The sequence below is a fragment of the Mixophyes fleayi genome, chromosome 3 (assembly GCF_038048845.1).
Source record: "Mixophyes fleayi isolate aMixFle1 chromosome 3, aMixFle1.hap1, whole genome shotgun sequence".
Lineage (NCBI taxonomy): Eukaryota > Metazoa > Chordata > Amphibia > Anura > Limnodynastidae > Mixophyes > Mixophyes fleayi.
This window is the reverse complement of record NC_134404.1, coordinates 299,986,217-300,007,465: the sequence shown is the minus strand read 5'-3', so window position 1 is coordinate 300,007,465 and position 21,249 is coordinate 299,986,217. Positions and strand designations below refer to the sequence as shown.

Here is a 21,249-nt window from a genome sequence, read left to right as displayed (position 1 = left end):
ACTGCAACTAGGATGTATTTACATGGTCACGCCTTCACAAATCCGTGTTCCTCGCATTCCCTCGTAGTGAGTCGCAAGCTGTCGCAAGTGTTAATTGCGTCCAAGATGCAGGCGGATTTGATGCTTTCTGCACATGCGTGGTAGTGTTTTTTTGTTGGATGCGCCTAAAACTGACTTTGTATCCGACTCTAAATGAGGTCCCATGTGTGCAAGTAAAAATCAGCTGAGTTTTCACTATGAAAAATACACGCGAGGTGTCTCCGTGGCCCTACTGGAGACACATTGTGCATATTTTTTTCTAATTGAATCTCCCCCTATGAGTTGGAAAATAGTAAAGATTACATGAAATGCAGTTAATACTAAATACATTTGGTATCTAAATTTTTACATTTCAACTGTATTGTATAACCACGTCTGTTATTATAAAATGCATCGTCTAAATCATTTACCATATCAGATCTTCCTAGGGAAGCTAAATTGTGTTTATAGGGAAGAAGGTTTACTAGAGGTTACATGTCGTAACATATTTAAAATCTCTTATTTCTTTCACTTCCGAGCCCTACACCTAGTACACAGCTTCTGCCCTGAGGTTTGAAATCCTCTTGTTCCGTTTCCACTGATCCTCCCATCTCCTGCTGCCCTGGGCTGAGTCTCACACCAGATGGTGTCAGTGGATTATGATCAGCGGTGTTTGTCTCCTGACTACCGCCCTGCCTTCCGCCCTCACAGCGATCTGTCCCCTCACACTTTCCGTAGCGTCCGCGGTTGCCAGGCAGCAGTGGGGCATTTACCAAGAGGATACAATGGCGAGATCTCACCGAGACTCTGTGCTCGCCGCCTCTTGTATCCAGACCCCCGTCAATCCCCACACACGGGGCCCGGTCACCCTGTACGAGAGGCAGGAGGAGGAGAGACAGCGGCTCACCGGCTGCAAAGAGCACCAAGGAGAGGTGAGAATCCCTCATACTAAATCATCATTATCCAAAGTCCTGTATGATAGTACAATGTGTGTTTTTGTTGTGAATCAGTGCTGCGGGTATCTTTTTTGATGCTCAGTTATATAGCTCTGTGGTAGCATATGTTCTTATGACTTGTGCCATTATATAATGAATTGAAATACTGTAATCGTCATTATATTATATGTTGTTAATTGTTTCCTGTGATGCTCAATACAATAACTTTCTCCCATTTAATGTCCTGCTTTAAATATGTATTATGTATTGATATCTGTTTTAATACACAGCTCTGTTAAACCATAAGCTATAATATATATTATTGTCACATAATAACCTATATTGCTTTGGCTGTGTATGTTGACATGTGAGATGTATATCAGGAATGAGGGGTTACGATAGCATGCAAAAGAAAACATCCTGAGCCGCCAATTAGGTCAACTATCTGGTCCCTTTCACCTTTCCCCAAAGTCAGTAGCAAAAACAGCCCCCGGGGGCAAATGTATCAAGCTGAGAGTTTCCGTTGGGTTTCAAAAGTGGAGATGTTGCCTATAGCAATCAATCAGATTCTAGTTATTTATTTAGTATATTCTACAAAATGATAGCTAGAATCTGATTGATTGCTATAGGCAACATCTCCATACCCGCTGGAAACTCGCAGCTTGATACATTTACCCTCCAATCTTTTATGTGCCTGGATTGACTCCTCTTTTACATGCCCACATCCACAATAACAAAAATGTATTGTCGTGTTCAACAGGATGATCTAGACTCATATTCCGACACTGATGGAAACCAACCCTGCAAAATGTTGAACTGTAAGGACTGGGTTTTGGACATCTCCAAAATCCATCACTCGGACAAAGAGTACTATATGCAGCTTAGGAAATTGAAAAATGCCCATATACACAACATGGAACAGCTGGAGGAAATGTATGAAAATAAACTTCACCTAAAAGGGGTCCAGGGCACTGAGCCTGTTGTCGAGGAAGGTTACCGGTAAGGAGGCTATATCATTGCTTGATGACAGGTGCATTGTTTCTTGTTGTCATGGCATGAATCCATGCTTTTCTATTGGCAATATATTTGATAATTAAAACAATTGATAATATTTATTCCTTATAACTTGTTCAGTATTAGTACAAATATACTTGTCGCCTAGAACACTAGAGAGTCATTTTGTGGGCTGAGCCAATATTTATATCCATTCAATAAGCTGCATTCTCAAAAATACTGGTTCAGACCATATAAATAATAACAATGGTGTGATGGCTGCCTTCACTGTGATTAGATGGCAGTACACCTAAGTTCATAGCATTTACAACTTGTCAAGTAACATCCAACACTTTACTGATGATATATAGATGTGTGCTGTAAGGACAGCGCCAGCATACAGATATTATCAGGTGAGAACTGATACTACTTGATTCCAAAAAAGAATTTAGTAAATTTGTGCTTTCAATTTTGGAATTCATATACAATAGTCTTTATTCTGTAATCTTATGGTTACAATTTCTCTTATGGACAGAATTAAAATGGATGCATAGGATGCAGCAACTGCAGTGCCCGGAGGTGAGGGGGCTCTGGCAATGCTGCATCGCCCCAACGCTTCTCTGAGGCCCCACTTTGCTCTCCAAAGAGCAGAGAGGAGACCTCTGCTCTGTTCTATTAAGAGCAGAGGAGGTGGGGTGGAGGGCTGGATACAAGAAATTAACAGCTGGGTCTTACCAAATGTTGCTATGGCCACGGCAATACACTGTACCACCTCGGATTGCTCTTATACGGTAATCTTATCCTATCATTACAGCGTACTTGCCTAGTGTCATGATGTGACAAGTGTATGAGGGAGCCCCACCCCCTACTATGAAATGCTGATATTCATGGCTTTGCATAACTGGGGCGGGTCTTGATAATGCAAATTCGCACCATTAAACCCCCCTACAACACAACCCAGGAGGTTGCCTACTATTCTGAGAGTTCGGGAGGACTCCCCGAATTTCAGTAACCTTGCGGAATTTCAGTGAGAGAAGGCAAGTGTGCATTAAAGTTACTATTGTAATCTTATTCTATGGTATTTAGCATGTCACATGATCACAACATTTCTGCATTTACTCTATTTAGCTAGTAGTATTATACATGTTCAGCTATATATGGCACTATTCATACCCTATGTCCCAGGTAACAATTGTTGCATATGAGTAAATAAAAGAGAAGTCACTGAACTAAATCATAAAGCAGTTAATTGGTGACATGATACGTTATACTCTGCCTTTATATTCAGCAAATTAGTTGTGCTTCTATGTTCTGAGAAATCTTTCTTAAGGCTGATATTGTGTTTGTCAGCAATGTGATAACTATGTGGGATGATCCTGAAGGATGAAGTCTGGCAGGTTAGGCTATATCTGGTCACATGACATGGTAGCGTGCACACATTTTGCTGTAATAAGAGTAAATGAGCCTTAATATGTATGCAAACATTGCATTTAGGTGTACAATTTGCACAGTGCCACAGTAAGCAATCAGCAAGTTGCTTTTTTGTTCAGTGTAAGCATTCAAATGTCTGATTGGTTGGTATGGATCAGTGCAAACCTTGAACTTAAATGGAAGGTTAGTAACTGAGCCATATTTAATTTCACTTGTATATTGATAAACTGTACTTTCGGTGTGATGTACATATGTATCCGAACCTTAAAAATATCTACTACAAGTAAAACCAATTATCTATATTGTCCTCTCTTGTCTCTAGCTGGCAGGGATACTGAGGGATAAGAGCGTGACAGATGGGCATCCTGGCTGCTAATCTCTGTCACTAGTCTGTTAGGTATTACAGTTTACAAGGAGCAGGAGGGTAGTGTGTAGAAATTAATCTGCACTCGATGCCTGAAGTGCATCAGGCTGTTGGGAGGGGGTCTCTTCATGTGTTCGGTCCTGTCAGATGAGCCTCTCTGCCCTCCTCTTTCTAGTCGTTTGGTGGTGCTAGAATAAGTCATTTTTATAGGCAGCACTAGGCACTGTTGTTGTTTATTTTTTTTAAAAACTCCAAACATTCTGTGGTGTTGTAAAATTGTGGATATTATTAATAGTGACAAACATACATACAAACTTACATGTTCAAACTGGCACAAAGGGTAAAGAGGGCTCTACTCCTGAGAACTTACAATCTAAAGTATTTGCAAACCATGATATAAGGATTGGTTAAATCAGCTGGTGTAGGAGAAGTGTACAAAGGGGGTTGATAAAGAACATGGGACCAAAAGAATAGGCCTCATTGAAAGGTTGCATGTTAGGGGCGAGGTTGTAAATTCCTAATAAGAGACTCGGCATGTTATGTTAATGGTCAGGGATGGTAACAGACAATGGTATTTTATGTAATTAAAGAGAATAGTACAAGCTCTGTTTTATATAGGTTTAATTTCAGATGTCTTGGAATTGACAAGGAGATGGCAGAAAGTCTGAAATCAAAGAGCGTTATTTGAGGGCAGGAAAACTAGATTTGGGTGTTGTCTGCATACAAGTGATACTATAATGCATATGCAGATATCGGGCTGGCAAGAGTAAGAGTACACTGAACCTCATGGGGCCTGAGACTGGACCTTGTGGTACTTGAACAAAGTGGAATTGGTGTGGAGGATGTCCAAGAGAAGGAGATGCTGAATCGCCCATTAGAAAGATGGAAAAGGCTGAGGCTGTATGACAAATGCCAGAAGTGTGGACCATTTGTAACAATAGGAAGTGACTAACAGTGTCTAATAAAAAGGAAAGCACAAGAAGAAGTAGTAAGGAGGTGACCTTTAGACTACTAAAAATAAAGTAATTTGGTGAATTCTGGATTGAACAGTGAATTCTGTTAAATGCAGCGAGAGGCAGCTAGACTGTAGTTGGTCAGAAAGAGAGTTGGTGCAAAGGAATATAGTTGTTCCTTTTTGTACCAAGCATTCATGCAGTTTAGAGGCAGATGGGAGAACAGCGACCGGGTGGAAGATGGATGGAGAGGTAGGTTCAAGAGACGTTTTTTTTCTTTAATATGGGCTATAACAGCAAGGGAATACGCCAGTGTGAAGAGCGCTTTAATATGTGTTAGAGCTGGGCATATTGTAAAGTATCCTTTGGAGATATCTGGTTTGTTTGGTGTGCCAGGTTATGTAATTGATGTGGGATTCCTTGCTAATTGCCGTAGTGAGTGTATTATTGTAGCAAGTAACTTCCAAGTTTGGACAGAGGAAAGTGGAGGTGACGAGACAGAGTGGCTATAGAATTAGAGGATCTTTTTTGGATTATATCATAGATATTTTGTATATGTAGGTGCACCTGGAGATGGGAGTGTTATAACAAGTAATGTACAGTATGACAATCAATCCATACTGTGATTAACAAAGGATTGCAAAGGAGTTTACACCTTTAAACCTCCTAACTCTTGTTCAGCATGGGAAGAGATAGTATGTTTTCCTGCACAAGTAGATGAAAAGGATTTGATTTACTAAAACGTATAAAAAAGATATACTGTCCTCACCTACTATTATCTTTGTCTATGTGCTGCAGAATGTGATTCAGAAACTTAGTAAATCACCTCCGCAATATAAAGGTACTCGAATGAATATTGGTACATTAATAGAACTTCCACAGTTAAATGCCATGTAAACTTTATTTAGCATGCATTTAACATTTTTACTCTAAATATACAGGTTGTGCTATTACACAGCGATCACTTGATTTATACATGTGCTGTGGTGTTTTATACCATATACTCTCTTTTGGCCACCTGCTATTTCTTTAGTTGTTAGTATATGATATGTAGCAAATATGTCCAATTAAGGATTACTTATTTCATTTCTTAATTTTTAGGTCCAGATGGGAGCAGAAACATCCCACTGAATTTGATTGCTACTTTTTGAAGCATGATCTTGGCCACAGTGTCTGCTCTGGTTTATCGAGGGCATCTCTGGAAGAACTAACTGATGGAGAAGACGACAGTGATACTCAAGGTTCTGCATCTGCTAGAGAGAAAATTGTTCAAATGTGGAATGGATTTACAGTTGAAGATTATATCAAGAACACAGGATTTGCCAAGCAGAGGTCCAAACACAAAACTACCAAAATTAAATCTAAAGAATGGTCACACAGAATTACTATTCCTCAACCTTTTGAGATGACGGTTAGGGAGTCCAAGAAAAGAGAGATGAATGCCAAGTCAAAATCAGAAATAGAGATGGAGAACAACTTGCTGAAGAAGAGACTGGAAGAAGAGACAGAATGTCAAAAGAAGTTTCGAGCCAACCCCGTTCCAGCTTTTGTTTACCTCCCACTGTACCATGAGATAGTGGAAAGAAATGAGGAGAGACGCAAGTTTGTCAAAGATAGAAGCAAGGACATTCTTTTGGCATCTCAGAAACCATTTTGGTTCATTGACCGAGAAGAGCGCAAAAAACAAGGTAGAAAGGTGCAACTTGCAAATCTTCCAGATTCAGACAACAACTCTAAGCATTTTAAAGCAAAGCCAGTGCCAAAATCTATTTATGGAACCTCTGTTAATGAAAGACTAAAAGAAGAAAAGCTGTATAGAGAGATTAGGATACATATGAGATCCCAAGAACTTTTGCACAGCTCTTCTTATCCTACCAGCACGCTAGCTTGTAGAAGTAGGAAAACAAAATGTTATCAACCTGAAGAGGAAAAGCACAGGCCAAAAATCAATACCAAAATACCTAATTTTGAAGTTCTACATAAGAATCATCAGAGAAGCTTCTTAGAAAATAAAAATACCAAGCATGTGACCATTTGTGATCCTTTCCAACTGCGTACTACAAACATTTCATCTCATAAGGGAAAAATTCTCAAGGACATTGAAAAAGATGAAGTAGTCTTAAAGGAGACTCGTTGGCCATATAAATCTCCCAGGAGCCAGTCACGGAAAGAGTCCACAGGGTTATCTCCACGTGCAGAGGCTCCCACTGTCACTCCAAGATCTACAGCATCTTCTAAAAGACGAGAACAAGTTATTAGGTAATCTTAGCTGTGGTGCCTTCACTGTATCAAAACATGGGTCATGGATTCTATTCTCCATTTAGAACATTTTACCGTTCAATGATTGTATAGAATAGTAGTGTACATTAGGGATGCACCAAATCTTTGCTTAAAGATTCAATCAAATAATTATTTTACAGGAAATTAGGTAGAATATCAAACCAAGTCTGAACCCTAATTTGAGTTTAAAAAGCAAACTGAAGGAGCCCACATGAACACAGAAGTCATAGCTCTGTGTTTACCGTTATAAAATTGCAGAGAAATGAAAATAACTAGTTGGTGTAAACAAGATCTTGTTAAAAGCTATTAGTATTCAGTTAAACCAAATCCAAGATTGGGTGCATCCTTATTATAAATACACACCTTCTCTTCCCTTTACTAGTGTAGCTGTAGTCTTGAGAGAGGAGTTTTGCCCCCTGTAGAGTTCAGTCTTACCCCAGTGTGCCCCTTCCAGAATCCCAAACTTAGATCGATTAAATCGGTTTTGAGTTGGTTTATATTCCCTACCCAGGAAGTCTGTTGAAGAGAAAGTAAAAGACAAAGAAGATGAAAAGAAGAGACAAGCAGAGAAGAAAGAGAAAGCGAAAATACTGAAGAAACATATAAGTAGGAAGGCCAAAGCTATTCACCCAGTGCAAACACAAAAGTCACATAGTAAATTAAAAGAATTGAGGTAATAATTTCTAGTCAATAGAGATGACTCTTCACTGGAAACCTTTTATACTTTTTTTTTTTAACTTTGTAAATGATTTTGTAGACTACAGGGTACAGAATTTCATGGAATAGTAGATATTAACATCAAATATCTTGCTGATTGAAAAACCACATTATAACAGTACTAACTATATGAATTTAGTGTCACAGAGACATCTTCACTGATGTGATGAGTGAAAAAGCTGAAAGAAAATTTATTTAGCCATGCCTGTCTTAATCATTTAGAGGGCTCACATCTGAGCTGCTTCATTACCCCCAAAATCCCAAACCAGATATTGTGTTTGTGTGTTTGCACATGTGTGTGTGTGTATATGTGTGTGTGTATGTATGTATGTATTTTGTCGTTTGAGAGTATAATAAAACAGCTCTGATTTGAGCGTCCCTTATTTTGTTTTTCTCCTGTGGTATTGAAGACTTAATTGTGGTGGAGTCCTGAGTGGTTTGGCACCCCTGAGTAAGAGGGACAGGGCATTTGGTATTGATAATAAGTGCTGCAGCTTTTTACAAAAAAAATAATTTTCCTTCCTGTCAAAACTCCTAGTGCCATTTTGGTGCTGTCGGCTGCCAGACTTACACGGTAGTTCTGCTTAATCCATAACGTTAACCACCCCCCACTATATCTTCAACCGTATTCTATCCATCTTTATCCATATTATATGCCTCTTCATTAGTTTCTCCTCAAACCCGAGGCCACTTCCCTCTGTCTCTTTTAGCACAAAGTCATGAGCAGAACTTACTGATGTATACTGATAGCCGTGAGATATAACCTTCATCTTGAAATGATGTCTGATTTAATCCTTCTTATAAAAACATTACCAAAACTCAAACCCTCGGGGGCGTAGCCTGGTGGAGTATGGAGTAGGCTGTGTGCATCCGAGCTCCCCAGCCTAAATATCCAGAGCAGATATCCTGGTGTGGAAAAAAGTCACTAAACTTACCTGGTTCTGTGGCGGAACTTCTTCTGTTTCCTCCGGTCCAAGTTTGGGCTGTGTCGGCGGGTCGCGGAGACTGTGGTTGGCGCTGGTTTCCGGAGCTGTGCTGGAGCAGAATTCACGTGGTGAGGGAGGAAGGGGGTTCTCTGTCTCCGGTGGTGTCTGGATCTTCTGGTCTGTGCTAATCGGGTGTCTATTTGGCCTGTGAGGAGACTGCTCGGGGGTGAAGAGAAGGTGGCTGATTGCTGCTGCTGGAGTGTGGTGTTCCCGCCGGGGAGTGAGATGTGGCGCCATCTTGGATATAACGGTTGGTGAAATAAGGACTGACATACAGTCTCACAGCACTGGAGGGGCAGCTGACATAATATTAACCCCTATCTGCAAGGGTGAGAACCCTGTTTCTGGAGCAGTAAGGGGAATATACTCTGTGCTGCTCTTGTGGCTGCCTGAAGGCCCTTCCGCCCTGTCATTTCTCTGAAATACTCTGTGCTGTTGTTATTGTTGCCTGGTGGCCCTTTCTCCTAGTCATCTCTCTGAGTGGGTACTTTGGCTGGACTGTGTGCAGTAGTTGGTTCTTCATTGGTCAAATTCTGGTTATAATACCAGTTGCTGCTGGATGCTCTGCTGTGGCCCCCTTTTATATCTAAAGCTACATATATAACATCCAGGGGTGCACCTGTCAGCACCTCTGAATAGAAGGGGCCAGTATGGGTAAACATTCTGCAAACACTACTGCCGCGGGCAGATTGGAGAAATATGCCCGTTCTAATCCTGCCACGGCCTCGGGGGGAGCTCCTGCGTCTGAACTGCAGGCACCTCAGTCTTCCAAAGATACGGATTCACCTGTTGATTCTACTCTTCAGAAGGTCCTGAAAGCTATCGCTGCTTCTGAAAAGAAGGTAATGTATAAAATTGGAGAGGTGCACGTTGATGCGGCAGGATTTTCAGAAGATTCGTGAGCGTGTGTCAGAGACAGAGGCCCGCATCTCCATACTAGAGGATACTACAGTTCCCTTGCCACAGAAAGTTGCTGGTTTGGAAGCTCAGATGGTGTCTGTTAAACAAAAAATGTCAGACATGGAGGGTCGCCTCAGATGCAGCAATGTTCGGCTGGTGGGTCTCCCTGAAAAGGCAGAGAGTGATGATCCGGAGACATTCTTGGAGAATTGGATGATCCAGACCTTCGGCAAAGAGAAGTTCACGGCCCAGTTTGCGGTAGAGAGGGCGCATCTGATTCCGACTCAGAGGCCGCCTCCTGGTGCGCAGCCACGCACATTCATTGCTAAAATGCTACACTATAAAGATCGGGATGCTATTCTGCGCCTGGCTCGGACCAAGTGCCCCTTAATGTATCAAAACCAAAGAGTGGCTGTATTTCCTGACTTCTCGGTGGATGTACAAAAGAGCAGAGCTCGGTTTATACAGGTGAAGCGTCGTCTTCGTGAGATGCAGTTGCCGTATGCTATGCTTTTCCCGGCCAGATTACGTGTGGTTGCAGATGGAACTACCCTCTTCTTTGGATCGCCTTCAGAGCTGGATAGGAGAGCTCCAAGAGGTCCTCGTCCGGATTGAAGATGCTTCTGATGATCTCCTGGACTGAAATGATGCTATTAAAATTCGTATGTCTCTGACAGTTATAATGTTTGAGAGATAAGCTCCGTAGATGTATATCACTTTGATTTATGTCTATACATACTGAAATACTTTGATTAATAGATAAGTTACTGAATGTTTACGAAGGTGTCAATTATAAGGTGATATTTCTGGGGGAAAAAAGCTTTGAATCTTATATTTGGTGCTAGTGGATCAGGTGGATGTGGGGTACTGGAGGAGTAGTAGGGTAAAGTTATGGGCTGGGGGGCTTCCTTTGCTTAAAGGGTCGCAATCTCCCTCTCCTTTTTTCTGTGTATGCTGGTGTTTTCATAAATACGTGGAGATAGCTGTGTGCGTTGTTTGAGGAGATTTGGGATAGGGGTAATGGGATCCAGGTATGTCTAAGTTGGGGGTGGATGTACGGGGAGGAGGGTTGTTGGGATAGGGTAGGGAGGGGGAGTTCAATGCAGTGTCAGGTGTGATATTTTTTATTTTTTTTTCTCTCTCTATGCAAATACTTTCAGATGTTGAGATTGACTATTTTGGTATATACTAATGTGGTTCACTGGTGGCTGGGTGTCTGCCTGGGCTGGAAGAGGTTGATTTCTACGGGTAGATGTCTTATATGTATTCCCTGGTGTGATGGCGACTGGGAAGATGAATAGGGGCTCTATTAAAATCCTGATCTGGAATGTTCGTGGCCTAAATGATAAAATTAGATTGGTTATATCCCAATTAAAAAAGTATGAGGCGGATGTTATATGTCTAACTGAAACTCATCTAGTGGGAGGTAAAGTGTTGGCCCTATGTATATTTGGTTTGGGCTTGAACAAAAATATCCGTATGCTTATTAGACTGCTCATTAATACGTTCCTCATGTTGGCAAAAGTGGTCATAGCTAGGGAGTGGATGGCACCGGAAGGCCCGACTATGAGTAGCTGGATTTACCTTGTTAACGATACGGTCGGCCATGAAAGTTTCATGTACGCCAGTAGAAACCTAGTGGATAAATATGAAAGAATATGATACAGGTGGAGAACGTCCCCATGTGTTACTGAAGGATTGAGGGAGGTGGAGCTCTCTTAATGCAATGCCCGGGACAGACATTCAGCCACCTTCTTTGTTATTAAGGTCAACGATTGTATTTTGTATTGGCACTACTGTGTTATTATCTTATTGTATCCTGAAATTTTGGATGATGTGTATACCCTGATTTGAAAATCTGAATACCAATGCATTTTGAATCTACTTTGCATGAATATTTGACACTGCTTGTATCACTGTGTGGGCTGTAGCTATTGTTTTAGCCTAATGTTTTGGGCTTTTTTTGTGTTAAGAAAAAAATGCAATAAAATTTTTCCTGATTTAAAAAAAAAATCAAACCCTCAGCAAGTATCACACCGCCTGACTGCATACCAGGCCTACCTCAAAACTAAGAGTCTCGGACATCAAAAGTATGAGTGTCTCCAAGAGTCCCTGCTACCTCATAGGACAGCCCAAGTCCACAAAGGGCAACCAGACACAATTTTTAAAGGAAAAACAAATATATTCTGCAGTAATCTGTAGGCTGTGTCACAGTCCCCTCCACACGGTCTGAGAGGTCGCCTCCTGATGCGTGGTCTAACAGGTCCTGCTCCCCTCCAGTTGCTCGGAATCCGAAGAAGATAATTTCACCTTAATTACTCACAGGGACTTCCATTCTCTGCAATATAGATGAGAGACACGTTCCGCAGTCTCATCAGACATACAAAAGGCTATCCAACCAAATTAATGGATGTGTCCTACCAGCAAGCAGTAGAAACTGACCTGCAATAAATCCAACTGGATATTATTCACCTCTAAGCAAACCAAGAAGACCAAAATAATTGGTAGAATACCAATTAGTTCCATTGTCTATGACAAAAAGGTCAGGTGCAGATGGATATAACCATTTTGCATACTTGTTTGACATCCTAACATGCAGAATATTTCTAATTGCTCGCAGAGAAGCAGACCCTTCTCCCTAAGCTGGGATTCTCATTGATTAAAGCGGTTACAGATAACATACCCACAAGCTCGCTGGTGATTGACCCAGGGCCGGTACATCCCACAAGAAAGGACCATTATCTCCTGATGCATCCAGATGGTCTCCCCAAAGCATTGTCCGCTAAGACTTGAGCAAAATAATACGACTCCTTTAGCTCTCTCACTTAATGTTTCTGTTCGTTTAAGATACCGTGAAAGTGCTCCACATATTATTTAAACCCGGCTTAGACCTTTTTATAGTTTCCCCCAGTTTGAAGCTTTTCTGAAAGAGTGATGGACAAAGGGACTTTGTTTCTTTTTCCTGGATGTTGTTTAGTTTTATTGATGAGGACACTGTCCCCATTAAAACCACAAGTTGCTGAAAATATCCTCATTTTAACTGAGGCAATCAGACTGCCATTGAACCATGAACCTGATAAGTAAGCCATGGCTGTTGTAAATGATTAATTTGTGTTTACTACTTACCAGGATAAGGATACCCAGGTGTAGGAGTCAACTGTGTGATTTCCGGGGAACCCAGAAAATGTATGCTACCATTGACTATTTGTATGCCTGGCATTGTTCAGTAATAATGTTGGGGTGAGGGAAACAAGCACCCCCAATCATTTCTATAAGTTGGCTCCTATGTACACAGGTACTTGATGGATTTAACTTTCCAGGAGTACGGGTAGCTCCATATAAGTGAAGTGAGTGAAGAGGGTGATAAGTGAATGGGGAGATCATCATTGTAGTGTTCAATTTATAATATGATACAGCACTGAACTTGTCAAGGAAGGGCAGACAAAGAGGTCTCTGGTCTGATGGTAGGAAACAAGACATCGTTATCAGTCAAACAGATATTATTCAGTGCACTGTATATGGTAGAGGGACCAGTACTAACGTCAGCAGTTCAAGCAAAACTTAAAGGGGACAGTTAACATCCTGCAGGTGCTTTTAGATAGATTTAAAATGTTGTCCGCTAGCCCTGAACACTACTTACAGCTTTTTAACAGCTGTCCGTTCAGGAACTCTGCTCTGCATGAGACGCCTTTTAGGCAATACCCATTTCTTTCAATAAAACGGCATGTTTTAGAAAGAAGAGCTGGAGGAGCAACCACAGCAGAAGGAGCCTCCACCCAGAGACCTACCACAGATGGCAGAATATTAGGAGTGTTACAAAATACTCTAAACAATGCCCTTTTTCTAATTAAACATTGCAGCAATGTATGTTTATTAATTTGGCACAACACAATAAAATGTTTTAATTATAGTTTTCCTTTTAAGAAGGTGTGTGATCTCCAAAGTTTCCATGCTCTCAGTCTTTATCTGGTTTAACTTAATTAGAAATAAAGATTGGCTAAAACCAGTGTTGGGCTGATTGGAAAGTAGCGAACATTGTGCCATGTGTAGGGCAGACCATTTAGGTTTTGGTTGGGTTAACTGTGATTGGCTAATGATTGTGTTGGCTTGTATTTTGCCGTCTTCACAATCTGATCATCAAAGTCTGTAACTAAATTAGTCTGTCATCTGAAACTAAACTGAAAAATTGCTTTAAATCCAACATAAAACTGTGTGTGCCAGATTAATTGGGATTTGATTGCTGGCAGGAAATGTGGTGATATTTGTGTGGCTGTTTCTGTGAGCGGCCTGAATGAGATGGTGTGGGGCCATCTTTAAGCCCTAAATATAATGGCAGATCTTGGTAATCAAATTTAGATATTTGTATTTAAATTGTGTATTTATAACCTGTGCATTAACATAGATCTTTTCATGTTCTACAATAAAGAAAATTGAAGCTGTAAATATAACGCTATAATGAACAATATATTGCTACTCTTTGAATTTGTTCAATAGGAAACATGAAAAGGAGAGGACAATAGAGTACATGCAGGAGGTGGAAGCAATGAAACAACGAGTGTCTCAGACACCACTATTACTAGAAAGGGCTACACAGGTTTGTGATCAATATGTATTACTATTATTATTATGTATTTATATAGTTCTACCGCAGCGCTGTACAAACAATATTTCATCTTTCACATAAGCCTCTACCGCAATGAGGTTTGCAATCTAAATTATCTAGCGCACAAACCGTTCCCTGGTTGCAATCAAGCCCGTGGCCCCAGTGCTGTGGGGCAGCAATACTAACCACTATGCCTCCCTTAAAGTCAATTTTCAAGGAAGACGATCTATAACCTCCATGTAATGTCCAAACATTAGGCTAATATCTTCTGTCTAGTTTTTCTTTGCGTTCACACTTCCATATAAGGGGTAACAATTCCACATTAAAGGAAAAAAAAAAAATCACATATAGTGGAGAATATTAAAATATGATTTGTACAATGTTTGCTCTTTCACCAAGTGATATTATCAGCAATGCACTCCCAGTGTAGACCTCAAACTTTTCTGCCTAGATCTGTTTTTCTTCCTTTGTTTCCGAGCCTGCTATATCGTATGTGAGAAAGTTATACACAGGACGGAAAGGAAGAACAGAGATAAACACGTCTATTAAAGGCTAACTTCCAGCGGACAGTTAATGTAAGCACATTACCATTAGGGGGTAGAGGGAGAACCATCACCACTGCATGAAAAGTTTGATGTCTACACTGGGGGTGTATTGCTGATAATATCATGTGGTGAAGGAGCAAACATTGAACAAATGAGATTGCTTTGATCTACACCACTATATGTGATTTATTTTTTTTCTTTTCATGGAATTGTTACCCCAAATTTTGAAGTGTGAATGCAAAGATAAAGAAGACAGAAGACAATGTCCTACTGTTTGGATATTACATGGATGTTATAGATTGTCTGTCTTCCTTGAAAATTGACTTTATATGACTGATTATAACGCCTAGATGTCCACCAATTTGTGGTATTATATGGATAAGTGGCAATCCTACTTGGTGTGATGGGGCTGCTGTGAATATATTGGACTGCTCTCTATAATTCTATATATTTGTCTAATAACTATGCTTTCCTGTAGAACCACTCTCTTGTTGACAAGAGACAGCCACAATAGGCTGCATTGTAGTAGACAATGGGGCACTCCACCTGGCTCTGTGAGGGCATCTATGTGTGTGGGAGGCAAAGGCGTTGAGCATTTCTATTAGGTCACGGCGCAAGTGGCAGTGGCATCTGGCTTGGCTGAAGTGCCCTGCAGCCAGCTACACAATTTTTATGCTAAGGCAGGCAAGAAGATGCTCCATCCAGATCTGAGTACTGGTACCCCTGGGGACCGGAAAAGTCTTCCTTCCAGGCCCTCCTTTCTAAACTAATGTATCATTTCCTAGGGCAGATGAGATGGGTAGCACTGGTTTCATAAAGGTACACTTGCAAACATCTATCATGAAGGAATTTCCAGAATGTTCACTTTGTTACAGAACTCCATTATTTTTTTGGTGATAGTAGTGGTCGATGTGGGGTGTATGCAGTGGTATGTATTACTGCTTTCAGTATAAAACTATCAAATTCCATTCACCTACATTTTCCATACTGCTACTTCTAATTTTCCACATCAGCCACTGGTAATAAGTGAAGTTTAAAAATGAAGGTGACAAAGCTCTATGTACTCTCCCTCATATATCAATGGGAGTTGATTACCCAGTAGTGTGAGAAGTAACATGAAATCTGCAATGGTGACTTTCCTTACACTGTATTTCTTACTGTGATTGTGGTTGAGTTCCTGGCCTTCAATGCGTAGGGCAACAGTTCAGATGTTCTTCATTTTGGTGTGAGGTTCAAATACTACTCTTTGTCCTTCTTCATTCTAGACAAGGCAAGTTTTATTATTCTGCTTTTGCAGGAAGCCAACACAACATCTTGGTTGTCTTAGTAGTAGACATGTCTCTCTTTCTTTATTAAATATCTTTTGGGCAATGAGTATGTATTATACTATGTACAATATGTAGAACAGAGACTGAGGATGGAGTGTATAATACAAGGTAGACCAGGCAGAAGCAACTGCCCTTAGGATGAGAACTGCCAGTAGGAACAGCCATCAATGATGCTTTTGTAAGAGCTTTGATTATTAACAATCAGGTCTTCTGACATGTCATTTGTTCATTAAAGAGTTACTGATAGCATTGTGGTTCTTAATTCCCATTAGTTTAAATAAGTTTGTCATTGCCATACAAAAGGAGGCTGGAGAGCAGGAGTTATATTAGACATAATCCACTGTAACTGGTTATTGCTGGACTTATTTAGTGCATACTGTTATAAGACATTTCCATTTATCACCATGTTGCAGAAGAATGCTCGCCTGTGTGCTGAGAAGCATTACTCCACCGTGCTGAGAGACCTGGGACTATGTGATGATTTTGTGTCTGTAAAGGGGCAATCTGCTGCTCTGCAATACCCCATCCATACAAAGGAGGCTGAGATCAGCTCAGATGATGAAGAGAGGTAATTTGTATGAACGTGTAAATACTTGCATAATATTCTATACTTACATTGGTAGACGATGGATGAGAGCTAGATCTATCCACGTCTTGTGATGTAACTGTATTAAAGTCACCCTGAGTAAAATCCAGGCCTTGTGGAGTCCATGTCAGGCCGCAAAGAAGTGATGAATAATCCTGCCCGGTCCGTGGATATATATATACAGATATGTTGGCTATAGTTGTGTCCTGATTGATGTCCTACCTTACAAGCCAGGATAAAAAATCTACTTTCCATGTCTGTTTTGAAGTTAAAGTGAATGGTCCCGTGTTTCGTATTAAGATGGCCACTCTGTTTCTGATTATGGGGGCAGAGAAAATCTTCCAAGAACGTTTTGGAAGACCTGTAAGGGTTGGTTGCGTGTATGCTATATATTAACCCTTTAATAATGTAAAAATTCTACCCTATACATTAGCGGTGAAATGTCACCGGTAAACACAGAGGCCTTGGTCAGAAATAAGGGGCGGGGTTACAATTTTAAAGGGTCTGCTACTAGCTAAAGATCAGTTTAATCTCTAAAGCTTTATCCTATCTGCAGCTTACTGACAAATTACAGTACATCTTTACCATTCTGCCGCAGAAATATATATACGTATTACTTTTCACCACATCTTGTTAGTAAACTTGTTTCCAATGTTTGTAAAGAAGATTGACATTGTTTTACAAAGTATTTTGCACAAATTGAAATCTCATAGCACAAAGGACTGCTTGGTATAATAATCATTGCCAATGATACCCATAACAACATGTCCCACTTTTTAAACTGCTCCATTTAAACCACTTTTCCTGGCAATTTAAAGATGAAATCTGGAGCGTGAAAGTTGATAACTTGATTTGCATAACAATATTCACTATGCAGGACGACAGAGCTTCACAGGTGTGTTCATTCATTACTAATGCAGCCTTCATGGGCATTGGCCCAATTAAGTGAAAGTATGTCTAGAAATACTTTATTATGCAGATTAATCTGTCAATATGTTTTATAGAACAATTAGAGTTAATATAAATATAATAATAAGCACGACTTGTAGAGAAGGGTACATTGTACTGTAGCTTTATCTGTAAGTTTTTCTTATTTGTCTTCCCAGCAACACAGAAGGCACATTGGAAGTAGAGGATTTGCAGGATGATGGTAAAGATGAAGATGAAGAGGAGGAGGAGGTCTATAGGAAAGGATCTGAAGATGAGAAACAAGAAGATTATAGTACCGATGAGGACCACAGTGAAGATGCCATATGATACCTTACATGTCTGCTGCAAGCTGTCACTGGTCACACTGCGACAGCACTGGTGCAGTGCTAAGGGACCATAGTGTACTATGGTGCCCTCCGGTTTGGCTGACCACATACACGCACTGATGGACTAACCTAGATAATCACCAACAGGTTAATCACGACCTAACTAGATTCATTTTTCACTATGGGGACACATGATGCGGGAAATGCAATCTAACAACCTCTATTTAGACAAAACTTCACACAGATTTACCAAGAGGCAATACCTAGGTCTTCTGTAGTTCTACAATAATTTTATTATATTGTGGGAAGAATAAAGCTGCAGTCATTACAATAAGGGCAGTAGCCCTTTTGTACCCCAGGTGATGCAAGATTAGTTTATTAAATGTTTGTGTTACATTACAGTTTACAATCCTTTATGCAAAAGGAACCTTCTTAATTTGGCTGCTATGTCTGTCTTTTCTATGCACTAAAGAAACTGATCCCTCCCACATCTGGCTGTCATGAAAAATCCATCATCTGAGAATAACCTCATATATGTAATATGCTACATATTTTTGCTTTTGGTTACCTACTCTCAAAAGGGGGCTAGCTGGCTCTTTATCGAATAAAAACTTTGACTACATTCCCCTCATTGGTAATACTGTCTGTCGACAGTCATCTTCCAAAGATGATCCAATCAGCTGTATGTTGTGTATTTGCTGCCCTGAGCCATGGGAGAGTCCTGTGTTTTAGAGATTGAGTACCGCACATTTTCATGTCACATCAATCATTCTAGATGGCTGTCAGAAACTAACCAGCAAAAAAAAACATTGTGGTGCTCTAATGCTGGGAAAAAATGTTAATCCTATATTTGAATGACAAAGTAACCTGCATTGCTCCCATAGTCATCTTAATGACATCTTGTTAACATATTTGATTTATGAAAGCACCATCTCCTGGAGTGCTGTATTGTGCATACAGGGCATTATAACAAATACATACATTTCAACATGTACCAAAACATGGTGGCACAATATGAATGAGAACAATGCTCCATAAGATCTTATTATAAAATCTTATGATTGTGGGAAAAGTTGTAACTGATCCGGAGAGTGAATTGAATTGTTATTGGGTCACATTATCTGCTTGTTCTGAAGAGATTCGTATTAAGGGAGCATTTTATGGTTTGGGGTCTCTGGTGGCATAAATAAAGTTCCAGAGTAAAGGAGCAGCACCAATAAAAACCCTACAGGTTTATGTGAGCAGGATTATTATTATATTATTAATAATATAATTATTATCTACTATATAAATGCCTAGTGGCGTGTGTGGAAAAAAAACAAACCAAGCTGCAGCGCCACCTGCTGGGCAGAGTTATACACTGACCTATATATTTCTTGAAGGAGAAGTGACAGTTGGGAGTGGTTTGTGGTTGCCGGGGGTGACAGTGGGGAGTTTTTAACACCTTAAGTGGCTTGATGAAGGATGTGGCGATGAAGATGAAGGATGAGGTGGTGACATGTGGACAAAACCACGTTAAAAAAGGGCGCTTGCATCGGGAAGTAACGCTCTTCCCCTGAGGAGGCCTGGGCTAGGCCCAAATACATGACAAGAACCTTTTTAACACCTTAAGTAGCTTGATTTGACTAGAATGCATGAGTATCATGCACTGGTTAACTTGTATATTATATATATTATAATTTTTATAATATAATTATAAATGTGACCAATTTTACAATCGGGTCCTCTTTCAGGCGCAAATACAGCTAAAGGGTGCAAATTTTACACCTGAAAATCTTGTAAGGAATGCAAATGAAAGTTTTTCTTTTCTCTTTTTTTTCATGCAGAGCAAATACTGTCTACATTTGTATGTATCATAAATACTTTGCAGCTTTATTTTAAATTAATACTACAATTTAGGATAGATCTAGGACATGCCCCCTTCCAGCTGTACGCACACTTTACATCTCCTCCCTGCAACACAAGATGGCTTTACCAAGGTTCATAACTGCACTTACTAGGAGGATTGATTTCTAATGCTAAATCCGGCCTTTAAGCTGGTCATATGGTGCTAGACCATTGTCTGTCTGGATCTATAAGTAATTGGCTGCATAGGTTTGTGGCCATATTTCAGAAATATGGTCTTTCATGTCCAGGAAGAGTAATAGTATCATACCATTTACCAGACCACTCTGTTCTTCTTTGGGTGATGATCTCGCACAACTTCTGCTTTGGGTGTTGATCTGAACAGATCATTGCTGACCTGACTGGTTCGTATATTGAGCTATCAGGATACAGCCACAACTTGTGCTTTGTCCGTCTAATTTTGTTAAAAGTGTGAGTATGTGGCCAGTTTTATTTTTGGGGATAATAAAAAATCTGTAGGAATCATGCAACCATGTAATGTAATTAAAATTGTAATATAATTCAAGTTTTACAGTCAATCTCCATCTAAAACAATTCATCAGACCTCCCCATGAGTTACCATGTTTTATAGGTGTGTATTCTAAATACAACTAATATTTCAATTGCACCTTGTAATAGTCATAGATTTGAAAAGATAATTAGATAATTATATCCTGTATCACTACCTTATCTTTGATTATTTTTCCCAAAGAAAATGAAAATATAGAATTTATTTTTGTAATAATTTATTGTATTTAATTCATTTTAAAACATATTGGCAAATAAAGTTATTGTTTGTAGGTGTTTCCTTCACTTGCCTATTTTCAATAAAAGACAATTGCATTAACCTGAGTGTGGTTATTGAAGGTTCATTTAGACTGGGAAAAAGACCAGGACAATTGGAAATGTTAATATGGAATAATTATTTTAAAATGTAAACATGCACTAACAGTTCATAAACCGCTGTTTGACACCCAAACATATGGAGTGTGCAAACTTTGTGTTACAGGGTGCCCTGGATTTTTATTACATGTATCAATATGTCACCCTTATTAACAGCGTGTTGCTATTTACAGGTGCTGTGTTTTATTCTGTGGTTTATGGTGCCATCTAGTGACACAACAAGTGCGTACAAAAATAAACCAACTATCCTATAAATGTGGGTAACACAACTTGATTTCAGAGATATTTTACTCCCCGTAAAGAAATACAAACAAAACCATTCATTTTTATGGTCATGAAAACCAATTAAAACAAGTATTGCCTCACATTTTTGTACGTTAAACATGCCTGCTATTTCTACAATAGTTGGAATAGTTATTTCATATTAAACCCAGCAGTTCTGCTTTCATCACACGCCTGCTTTCTTGCTGGGTCCTAATCAGTGGCCTTATGTATTTGCTCCACACTGAAGAGTGACTGTAGCTTATATTAAAACACAATCAGAGCGTCCGGGCAGCATCCTCTGCC

The 21,249-nt window shown here is 39.9% G+C and overlaps 1 protein-coding gene across 2 annotated transcripts; it reads left to right on the top strand.

Annotated features, from left to right (window-relative positions):
• Positions 1-594: 594 nt before the first annotated feature.
• FAM161A (FAM161 centrosomal protein A) lies at positions 595-19,385 on the top strand. 2 transcript variants are annotated; one of them, XM_075203873.1, is made up of 7 exons: positions 595-950; positions 1,714-1,952; positions 5,796-6,953; positions 7,486-7,647; positions 14,072-14,171; positions 16,467-16,621; positions 17,746-19,385. In XM_075203873.1, the coding sequence occupies exons 1-7, from the start codon at positions 678-680 to the stop codon at positions 17,894-17,896; spliced, it is 2,238 nt and encodes a 745-aa protein (XP_075059974.1). In that variant the 5' UTR covers positions 595-677; the 3' UTR covers positions 17,897-19,385. The 2 variants fall into 2 exon arrangements, with proteins under 2 accessions (XP_075059974.1, XP_075059975.1); XM_075203874.1 differs by lacking the exon at positions 7,486-7,647 and having other exon boundaries at positions 597-950.
• Positions 19,386-21,249: the final 1,864 nt, after the last annotated feature.